At 38.0% G+C, this 12053-nt stretch overlaps 1 protein-coding gene across 1 annotated transcript; it reads right to left on the bottom strand.

Annotated features, from left to right (window-relative positions):
- Nucleotides 1-1148: 1148 nt before the first annotated feature.
- On the bottom strand, nucleotides 1149-9013 carry LOC149813479 (putative methyltransferase PMT20). Its single transcript, XM_089992325.1, has 9 exons — nucleotides 8950-9013; nucleotides 8734-8803; nucleotides 6329-6617; nucleotides 5570-5718; nucleotides 5163-5358; nucleotides 4742-4952; nucleotides 2013-2688; nucleotides 1852-1929; nucleotides 1149-1718 (listed from the first exon to the last, which is right to left on the bottom strand). The coding sequence occupies exons 2-9, from the start codon at nucleotides 8754-8756 to the stop codon at nucleotides 1499-1501; spliced, it is 1842 nt and encodes a 613-aa protein (XP_089848451.1). The 5' UTR covers nucleotides 8757-8803; nucleotides 8950-9013; the 3' UTR covers nucleotides 1149-1498.
- Nucleotides 9014-12053: the final 3040 nt, after the last annotated feature.

Genomic DNA, 12053 nt, shown 5'->3' with positions numbered 1-12053 from the left:
TCAAAGACCACCTTGTGTGTAAAAAATTGATGGATTTGGAAGTCTCTCTCTCTCTTCGCATAACAGAGTTGGGGGATTTTTTTCCATGAAGGATGGAGAAACCACCATTGGGATCAGAGACCAAGTGGTGCTGGCTAAACCTGTTGTACTTACAGTCGCTTTCTCGACGCTATAAACCCGTGACACACCTGTTACCTAAAGCGAGTCGCCCAGCTTTGGCAGAGAAAGGGATAAGCAAGGGCTTACTGCTTGATTTTTATCCCTGGCCCTCGTTAATGCAAGGGGTTTGACACTTGGGAATGAAACCCTGACCTGCGTTCTAGTGGCCAAGAACCCTTCAACTGCACCAAAACCCTAAAAAATAGAGAGTTTCAGCCTGGGAAATTAACTTTATTTCAATACTTTAAGGCAGGTTGTCCCGCATTTGCAATACATATGGATGGGTAAAATGAACTCTACTAGCGCTATTTGTCCCAAAAACGTGGAACAAAAGAGTCAGACCACTGAGGGTCCAGACTCTTGCAGAGTGTTGGGCGGCATTTGTCCCATGATGCAAATGCGCCCTAGTCTGCACCCATAGAACAGGTGTGCTATGACAGGATTTTGTCATCATTATGGCACCTTCATCGTTGATGAATCTTACAATATTGATACGAAAATCAAACAACTTCATGGAAAACTTCATATATATATATATATATATATATATATATATATATATATATATATATATATATATATATAGGAATGAAAACCTCCTCAATGAAAACCCTCCCAAACCTTCCCAATGATTTTTTTTTGGTATTTTTTTCAAAATTTTGATCGCAGATGTGTTCAGCATGATTGATTTACTATAAATCAACACTTGGATCATGAATTTTGGATAGAAAAATGGTATTTGGAGCCCCAAAAATTTATAAAAATTATATGCCATTTGATTTTGAAACTTATAAAAATCTATCCATGCACCAAATCAAATGCTCCAAGAACCGACTCCTATAAAAACAAGGATATAGATCACATACGGACAAAATTTTGAAAAAAAACCCAAAAATCTAATGAAACTTCCATTGGGAAGGGTTTTCCATTGAGAAGGTTTTCATTTTCCTATATATATATATCAAAAGTATCAACATCGAATCAGAATAGAAACACAAATATCAACATTGAACTGGAAACAATTGAAGGTAACAAACATCATCCACTAACTCATTTAACAATGATCTGAGAGTTTTTTCTCTTTGGATGCCTTAATGAATATGAGAAAATTAGGAATAAAGAATTAAACTCGCTCTAAGATAGATTTGTAAACAATATTCACGTTCTTATGTATTCCATGTTTGCAGGAACCAATGGATTTATGCACTTGGAAAGCTTGGTAGAAACTTGCATTCCTCCAAGGATCATAAATTGATGAACGAATCATATTTTTCTTCTTTCTCCTTTATTTTCTCCTCCTTTTATATTCTTATACTGATGAAGAAATCAAAGTATCCTTTTATTGCGACTTGCTTGAGGAATACCAAAGCTTCTTTTGGCAGATGATGACCTTCTCCTGCTCCATGCTGTATTCTGTATCATGCTTCTGGCAGCCCCATCTCATTCCCTTGGCGATGTTTGATATTGTTTCCATAAAGTGGCTAGACTCTCGGATGATCACATAGCCATTCGGTCTTAGGATCCGATCCATTTCAAGTAGCATGTATTTCATATCGCACCTAAAAAGGTAAAATGCAAGGAAGTACATCAAGGAAACTGCAACTACAATCACTTAGAACAGAAGAAAGAATTTGCACAAGCAGAAGAGTGAATATTTTACTGAATGCAAATATACACATAATCTAACATTACCTGTGACTTTCAGCAGTAAAAAGGCCATCAAGATGCAAGAGATCATATGTTCGAGGATATGTAGAGAATGCTTCACACCTGAAATGATGAACAAGCATAAGAGGTCACACAAAAGCACACACATGCATACAGCACAGGGTTCTGTAAGTTGAGTAGCTTACCAGTCATGATATGCCCCAATCAAGCCTCGGTCAAAGACCACATTGAGAGTATTAATACCATATGAAGAGACGACATTCATGACCCACAACGGAGAATCAATCAGTGCAGCAGCAAAACCTCCGTACAGGGTATTCATGTCCATGACATTGCGAATTTTGTCAGTTCCCAGAGCTGGAAGAAGAGTCTTGTAATGCTTCACCCTGACTTTCCACTTAGAGTCATCATGATTAAATGCACCAGCACTCCCTCCATGAATGAGACTAACTCGTTCGGGAGCAACATGAAGACGCTGTGGCCATTTCGGGAGTGATTTTAATCCTGTTTTCTTCAAGTTCTGGTCTGGAGCGACTACACAGGGCCTGAGGGGGACGTACCAAGCAGCATCTGGCTCAAAACTATCATCACATTTCGGTAGATAGGAATCTGACTTAGCCAGTTTGTCATAGCAGCTATTATCTGAGGATTTTTGCCACACAGCAATGTCTTCTTTTTTGCTGTACTGTTTAAAGCACATTTTAGTTAGCAGACTCTGCAAACTGTCGTAATCAGCTTTCTGATCTTCAATTGTGGTATTCCATCCACGCCAACGGTTTTGATAGTTTACAGGGGGGCCAGACAGGATCCAGAAACCTCCAGGCCGAAGTATGCGGTGTATCTCTAGAAGGTAAACTCCACCTGAAAAGGCATTTCATGTATTAATATACTGCCTGTCAAATGATAAAGATTTAAAAAAGTGCACATAGTGAATAAATGGAAGAGTGGATATATTCAATTTCTCATCTAACAAGGTGAAGCTCATAAAATATCATAAAAACACACCAATTCGTAAATATGATAGCTTGGGAAGTTGAAAGCAAGATCATTTTTTAAGCTCCATAACATGTTTTCCATAAAGCCTGAAACATGGAAAACAAAGATTCCCTCTTGTTCTACAAATCCTAAAAGTCACTGCTATAATTTGATCTTCAAGATCAATAAACCCAAGGAAAAGCCTGATGGCATGACATAAAATGAGCCACGAATTAGGAAGTAAAAGTGTAAAACAGCCAGGAATAGTCCCTATAGTAAAAAAATAGACTAAAACAGATCATTCACAGGATAATTTACTTCTCTAGTATTCTCAAGACTGTTTCCTTCACAGCACATGCCAATTCAAAATCCTGACAATGAAAATGAATGAATCAGGAGAGCCCCATAGTGTGATTGATATGTTGGAATCCCCCTAGAAACTAAACAGAAAGTTAAACGCTAATACAGTCCAGAAAAGTGCACAAGCTTCCCTGAGCATCACTCATTCTTACCATTCTGTACCATTAAAGTTACATATCCCCAGAAGAAAATATCCCCCTCAATCATTGTGCGATCCATAGTAGCAAACTAGATATAACATGACCATGAGCTACTGCTGAGGAAAAAAAGCAAGATTTACATTCTAGGTAACCATTATTTCATTAGATCAGATTGACTGGTAAAAGGATCACAGTTGCTGAAGTCCAAAAGAGATACCATTGAACAGGAAAAAAAAAATATCTCATTGTCAGAGTAGCAATATTTTGTGATTGAGAACAGGATGAACTTAGGAACATGATTAAGCACCATGAAAATTTGAAAATCTCTTAGAAACATATTTGTGTGAGCAAGTGCACTTTTTTTTTTTTGAGGTGCACAAACCCAACCAGGAAACTTAGTGCAGAGCAATGCATGGAGAGAACAACATAATTCACAATAACAACTACAACTGTCTATCATTTGTTTCCTTCCTTCCCTCCCTCCCTCCAAGAACGTTGCATTGCAGCTTTAATCCAGTATGCACTTTATGATATCACAAAATAGTATTTCAGTGCTTCATATTAACCTCTGTGAAGGGAAGCAGATCAGGTCAAGCTGAACATGAGCGTTTTTGCTCATGCCGACATCGTGGCCATCTGTTTGCATTTTGGATGAATGCCACGTGGTTTTCTTGACTTTTGAGCTTTTTAAAATGCAAATCGGATGGCCACGATGTCGGCATGAGCAAAAACGCTCATGTTCAACATGACCTGATCTGCTTCCTCTGTGAAGTGGCTAGTGGCTTGTCAAAGTTGTAGTCAGCATATAACGCACACTATAAATTTTTGTTCAGATGAATTTGTGGTCTTGATTGCCACATCACTTTACCAGCAGTTATAGGTGATTTGTTGGGCAGAAATTACAACTAATCTTCATACCATCTAAAGCAAGTCCCTCATTATGCTGGTTTCTTCAAGTATTGCAATGTATGCAACAAATATTGTAGGTGAATATATGCTTGTGTACCATTTCTTTTTTTTTTTGACTTTTCTTTCTTCAGAGCAGAAAGGCTTTTTATTTTGCATTAACCTGGCAATCTTTAAACAATTCATTTGTGAAATCAGCATGATGAGCAACCATGGTTATGCAAATGAAGATCATCTTTGACTTTGGTGTCTCTTTGCCTGTTGAATTATAAGAAAACCCTTTCACCAATTTGCACATTTGGATGAATAGACCTGTCATCTTGAAAAATAAAGCATCACGACTTTTTACGCTATTTTGGGAATTCTGAAATATTTTAAAGCTTATGACCTTTCTTGTTGCTTCTCAAGAAATGATAATATATGTTACTCTTTTACAATTTGTTGTAAATCTATTCATGAAAAGACTAAACCTGAGAACAGACTTCTTTGGATAAACCATATAAAATAAGAATTTTGCCAGAAAGAAAAGATACCGAATTCAGTCCATGGGATCAAGCATCTGGAGCAGTGAGCCATATCAAATGAGTTTGATGGGAATGGCAGTCGCTGAGTAGACAGAATTCCCAATATTGCAGGAATACCACGTTCCAAAGCAAACTGCACCTGGGCTTCATGATTATCTCTTGGTGCAAGGGACACTGTTAGAATTCCACGGTCTAGTAAGTCACCTCCCCAACTAGCAACCTGAAAAGAAAGACACACAAAAGCAAGGTTGGTGATAAGTAAATAATATCTGGAATATGCAGTAAAATAAAAATTCATACAACGTGAATGCCTGTATTACACATCTTCTCATGCATTAACTGACCCCTAGAAATAGGGGTCATATAATTCCTGAACTACGCATTCTCATGCATGAATCCATCTCTAGAAACAGGGACAATAGACACGCACCCCACAACCAGTATCAAGAGCTGTTCGGATACTTTTATCCTTAATTCCTGGGATCAAATCTTGCATGAGGTCAACATAATGACCAACTCCTTTGGGGAACATGGTACCTCCGCCCGGAAAGAGAAACTTCTCTCCTTCTTTTCTTAGCCAGTTTTGATTTGATTTCTCCTTGTTAATCCAGTCATAAGGTACATTTCTACACCAAAACAAAATAAATGAGTCATATGCACAGGATATATATATATATATATATAGTGTGTGTGTGTGTCGGGGGGGGGGGGGGGGGGATTAGCCAAAGCCAAAAGCGGCAACAAGAACTAGGTGAAGCACAAATCAACCAGATTGCAGCTACATGCTAAGAAACAATCCTTACAAATGAAAAAACATAAAATGAGACAATAGAATACCTGTACCAACATTCATTCTTGCTCTTTGGCCATCTAATGGGTAGCTTATATCCATTTGGTGGAGGAACTAAGCATTCTTTTCTTTCAAACAGTGGAGGGCAGTGACGCTCCATAAAGGACAGTCGATGGACACTGTATTTCCTCCATCTCTGAGAGGGAAACAACGAAAATTTATAAGCACTATCCACTACACAGAACTAATGATCATATAATAACATAAAAGCTTTTATGCCTTTCAGCCGAAAGCAGCTGCAAGCGTGCACCACAGGAGTCACAAGGTGCAAATTCTCAAGCTGAGACAGAAGAATTGCACAGATTTCTATTAGAGCGGACAAATGCTGAGCTTTGCCTGTTTGGGCTTGGTTCATCTAGGCTCAAAGCCATCTCAAACTGGGGAACATGCTCGCCATGAGCATGTCCCAATTCGTTTCAAATAATAAATCATCTTTTATATTCTAATGTTTAAAATGAACTTGTCATTCAATCCTCAAGCCTCGTTTACGCTAGCCACAGAGTCTACCCCAGCCATTGTGACCCCCTCTTCATGAATCAGCTTGTTGTGCTTAGTAGCTTGTAAAGAAAAAGCACACTTCAGGCTCAGTGAGCCATTTTACAAGCTTGAAGAAGCTACTCATTGAACCAAACAAACCCATGCTATGAGTAGCTCAGTTCGTTTACCAGCCCAGATGCATATCTCAATTGCAGATTCAGTAAAAAGGAACAAAAATATGTAATAGTTACCAAACCAATGATAGATACCTTTGGGTCTGTGCATGGGGTGTAGTCTTGAAATTCAATGCCACACTCAGGGAAAACAACAAGTTTAAGTTGAGGAGAAGGGAGTGCAACTTTTGTAGTGAGTTGTGAGGCTACAACCACTTGCTTTTCCAACAATCTATGCTTATCAGAGCAAAATATGCCACCAAGATAGAATGAAAGTGCACAGAGTAATACAACCACCACAGTTAATGGAAGCGTTCTGAACTTTCTATCAGGACAAGACCCTGGCTTGGGTTCTTTACCCTTCACCTTTTCAGATACAAAGTACCTGCACAGGAAGCATGGGTTGTGTTAGAACAATCTACAAAAAAAATTTATTAGCCAAATTGAAGAAAAAGAAAAAGCTGACATATATTTCATCAGAAAACAGGCCACCAAATGTTTTATTGCATTAAATGATCATGACAAAATGCATGTAAAGAGAAAACAAATATGATTGGCACCAGAATGCCAATTAAGATTTAGATATTACAAGAGTAATAAGAATCCCATTAAAAGCATCAACATATAAGAAAGTTGACCTATAAATCATCAAACCAATATCAACATATTCTGAACTTTCTGGCAACTGAAGCATATCCCTACAGACAATGTAGAAACAAAATTGTGCATGTCTATGTGTCCATGCATGTGTATCCACATGTACGTGCGTGCATTTGTTTGTGCACAGATGCAAAGAGTACATGTTTAAGTTTTCACTGGATAGAGAGTAATCCTTCTGCATCAAGAAAACTCTCATGCAACGATACAAACTATAAACTTCTTTTCTTTATTCTTGTTTCACCTTTTTCATTTTGTACAGGCAAATAATATCAACTAGAAGACAAAGTAACATACAGCAATCTGCAACAAATAGCAGTAAACATAACATGGCAATCTAATATTCCTACTTTTGAATTAAAAAAAACTCCAAAATCTGATTGTTTGTTGAATAACTGTTCTACCATGTATAACTTGAAGAGCAACACATTCCATAACACGAATGAGAAAACCCACTACTGAATCGTTATGAATTGGTCAGATGGACAAGAATTTCAACTAGATTGTTTTATGCTTAAATAAACATATTTTCCACATAATGTATCTTTAGGAATAATGTGTGAATTGTTTTTTTTGTCAAAACTACTGAAGATTCAAGAAGTTGATTACAAGTTTACAACCCTTACTGAACCTTACTGTGAAATTGTGATTTTACAAGAGGTCAATCAGTGAAGTTCATAATTGACTGACTTTGAGTTGGTCTAGTTAATGATTTAGTGATTGTCTCAATTTATTGGCTTCACAAATATTAGTTGCTATTTAATAGAACTGTGAATTCCTCGTTTGATCAATCCAAACCTGGAAATAAACGCTTTTTGAAACCTACTCACATGGACACTCCAGTTTTACTCCCTGTATAATATCTCTTTACATACAATTCTTATGGAGAAATCCATAGAAAAGGTTATATCCTCGTATCTATATCCGAATCCATGTGACATAGGCAGACTAATAGGATTTTGAGAAATTGACAACATGATTCGGCATTCCAAGCTCAAATCAGTTAAATATGAGTTCAAAGTGCAAGATATTTCTGCAAACTGAGACAGATCTATCATGAAAAAAGAATATGTTATTCACTTGTTCGATTTTCCATACCAAAATTGGATGGGGACAAGACCTGCAGAAGTAAACATGATCAGTAATCGGTTCTGTGGAACGAATTGCATCAAAGCCATAAAACAGCATGGTAACAATATTCTGTTACAAGCTTAACTACGACAACCCAGAAATGAAGTGAATCAAATAATTCATTTCATATACATCAAATTACAAATAGAATTATTATAGTTCCGGTAGCTGTGAAAGCTTGAGGATCATTTTGCCCATCATAAGATCTGATATCTTACAAAAACAAATAAAAAAGAAAATTTCTGGCTATATACCAATATACCAAACAAAAACTATTGAGTAGAAATTTGAAATCAACCAAGATCCGGTGAGTAGTAATTGCAGGCTATAAAAAATTCACCTTTCGAACCATCAAACTTTTACCATACATAGCAAAATTCAGATTGGAATATAGAATGGAAACTAAGAAAAGGGAGAAAGAAACACCACTGCTTCTCTGTTTGTGGAATGAAGTATAAGCAATAATAATGATCCAGATCTGCATCATACTACTTCAAGTTCAATCAACAAAAGCTGCAACCAAAAATTCAACTATCCATCTAACAACCCAACAATTACTTTTCATTTCGAAATCAAACTCCAAACCCAAGATCAGAGCTAAAACCAAAAAAGCCCACAAAATCCACTTGTTGGTCCTCAAAGTTCCAATCTTTCCATCGTAACCAAACTAGACCAACCAAGAAAAACGCTAAAAGAACAGAAACAGAGCATACCCAGATACGGATAACTTCGACATCTTCCAATCACGAGACTCCCCACAAACACCAGAGCTAAGCAATAGATCTGCAGAGAGCAGAAGAAGAGAAACTTCAGAATTCAACTCTGCACCACCACCACCTCAACGTTAACTCCCTCCCCATCAAAACCAAACTTATATAGATGAACAAAGAGGGCAAGAGAGAGAAACAAAAAGGAAGCAAAGAGAATACATAGGACAAGAGGTGTCAGAGACGGTCGTGCTGAGTTTAGAGAGCAAGAGAGAAGGAGCAAAACGAGAGCGAGAGACTTGTACTACCATACTATGAAACAGAAACAGGTTTTAAATGTTTTAAGAGAAAAACGATGAAGTACCAACCTCCCCAGATCTACTTTCCGTATGATTTCTCTCTGAGAGAGAGGAGGCTTAAACAAAGCTACCAACCAGCCACTGCCTTTTTATCAACTTCTCATTTACTCTGTCGGCGACCCCTTTTTATTCTTACAACTCTCCCTCCCTTTCCAATTTACCTCACCTCCCCCCCTACCGCGAGACCCTCGCCGTTCTATTTGAGATTGAGATTGAGATTGAGATTGAGATTGAGATTGAGATTTAATAATAAAAGACTTAATCGTCGTTGAGAATGACCAGCGGCGACTTCTCTTTGTTCATCCATTCCATAAGAGTCCAACCTTTTACCTTCCCACATAGCAGATGGACTGAAACTCCCCTCACATTTGCTCAAAATGACATTTGACTTTATTTTCTGGTATTTTAGTCGTCAAAGGGATGGTCCTACTCTTCTTCTTGTTAGGTCTCCCTGAGTCACATTAAGAATTTATGACCCTCTAAAATAGTACTTTCAAAGAATTATTTTTTTTGCACGATATGAATCATTAGATGTGTTCATCATTGTTTAGTCAGTACATAACATTTATTTGATTAAGAATTTTTATGATCAGATGTGTTTTTTAAAGAAGTAAAAAAAAAAAAAATCAATGATTGATATTGTATTAAAATTTGATGATAAAAATATTTATATTTTTACATCAAATCAATTTCAAAAACGCTTGTTTGATAAGCACATCTAATGGTTCAGATTGAGCAAAAAATACTTAAAAGTATGATTTTTAGATTGTCTTAATAAGAACTAACCAAAAATAAAATAAAATAAAATAATAAGACCATCCCCTTCTCTTACTGAGGAGGTCCAATCTAGACGGGTGTGAACGAGTCAGGTTTGACCCTGACCCGTACCAAACCCTAGAAGTTTGGGGTTTGGCCTGATTAGAATCTGGGTTGGACCTAAAGGGTCCAATTAGTATATGGAGCCGAGACTGATTTGTGAAAATTCGTACCAAACCCAGGTCTGACCCGAGTTAGGATTAAGAACCATGATTTTTCAATATGAAAAAAGTTTAAAAAATATTTATTTTACCGAGTCTGGATCAGGTTTGGTTCATGTAATCCTTATATAACCTGGGTATGGTTTTTCTTATGGTAGAGCTAGCCAGTTGGACCCGGGTGTGGATCTGATATCAGCACCTCAAAGTCAGATCCATGATTGGACCTACCTGGGTCCAAATCTGACCCATTGATGCCCCTAATCCAGACCCAAATACAGATTCAGGTTCGGTCTGAGTTTGCTTAGTAGGTCCAGCTCCAGTTTTTGACTTTCCTGTTTGGGTTTGTATAGGTTAGAACTGGAGCCAGCTTGATGAGGTAAATTCCCTATTCTTGGAAGGATTTGCATAGAACGGGGCTTATCTTAATTGGATTAGGACAGATTCCTAGACGCCCGAATGAGGTCACGGTCCAATTAATTTGTGGACCCAACGATCAGATCCAGTTAGCTTATTCAAGCTTCTTTGATGGAGTAAGGATTAGGGATGATGATCGATATCAGATTAGCCGAATATCTGACCGAATCTAAATCTGCAGGTTCAGTACAAAAAAAAACTGATTAATGATCGGATTTGGATACTCTATGCATATTTGCATCTTAATCAAAAGCCAAACCCAATGAATCCAAATCTGATTAGGTCCACTTCCAGTAATGCTTAGATCCAACCCGAGTTTGCCCAGTTTACATCCCTATCAAGGATCCTATCATATGACATACGATCCTAGTTGTCCAACTGATGCATTGGGACAGCTAGGGTTAGTCCAAATTCCAGATGAGAATGTGGACTAATCCTAGCCGTAGGTTGGACAGCTTGGATCCATCATATGTGATATCCATGTTATCTTTGATGGGGTTCAAAGTCGAATTACTGCCAGTCAGTGTTGGGTAAAACCCAAATTAGGGCTGAAAATTGTGGTATATGGATCGGATATGCAGCCAACCCAAGGTTTGTATATGTATAACAATTGAGCACTGACATGGACATGGTTCATGTAAACAGTAATTAGGTTATGCAACAAAAGAGGTCCAACCACATCCAACAAAGAAGTTTATGCAAAGTATGCACATCTTTGTAAAAGTCAAAATGGATCTGACTGGATATGGACTAGGACATTGCCATATATCTAAACACCGATCCATTCATCCACTTAAGTACCTCTACACTTATCAAACTTCCCTAAAAAAGTAGAACTCCTCCTTAGAAAGTTTGAGTGTCGAAGAACCATGAACAGACACTAATCCAGCTGCATCAAATCGTATCATGTTCGAATAGTAAGGATGCAGACGGGTCGGATTTGGTTCCAACACAAGCTTTACTGAATCTGACCTAATTGGATACTGGGCAATCAGATTCAGATGAAAGATGTTGATATTGAATCTGAATCCGTAGCTTGGATTAGCTAATTGGATACAGTTTGATACATATTCTGATTCGGAACTCTCGGGTTCGGATTTGGTTAAAGTACAGACTTGGATTCTAATGTAAAACCCCATTCCAAAATCCTAATCCTATTGTTAATTTGATGCTCCTTTGTTTGTCAAATCTGCCTAAATGGATTCGGTTTCGGTATGATATTCCACCCAAATCTGCGCCAATTTTGCCCTTACATCCAAGTAATAACTAGGTGCAGTTGAATGCAGTGATGTGGGGTTGTTTTATGGGCGGGTCAGGGTATTTGGTGAAGAGGTGGACTGAACCCAGATATGACCCATATACCACTTGGTTGGATCCTTGATGATAGGGATCAATTAGACCACCAACCGGCCAACATCTGTACGTCCTAGGAACATTGCATTATGTTCCCACTAGGGCTGGGCATCCAGCGGGCCCAGCCCGTGAATGGACAAGGCCGGGTTTTGGCCCGGTTCTTAACAGGCTCGGGTTTGAAGAGAAGATCGTGGCCCAGCCCATTAGCCCAACTGGTCAATGT

Source organism: Nuphar pumila, chromosome 16 (assembly GCF_984573655.1).
Source record: "Nuphar pumila chromosome 16, dmNupPumi1.hap1.1, whole genome shotgun sequence".
NCBI classification, from domain to species: domain Eukaryota; kingdom Viridiplantae; phylum Streptophyta; class Magnoliopsida; order Nymphaeales; family Nymphaeaceae; genus Nuphar; species Nuphar pumila.
Note: the sequence above shows the minus strand (reverse complement) of the source record. Positions and strands in the feature narration are given on the sequence as shown.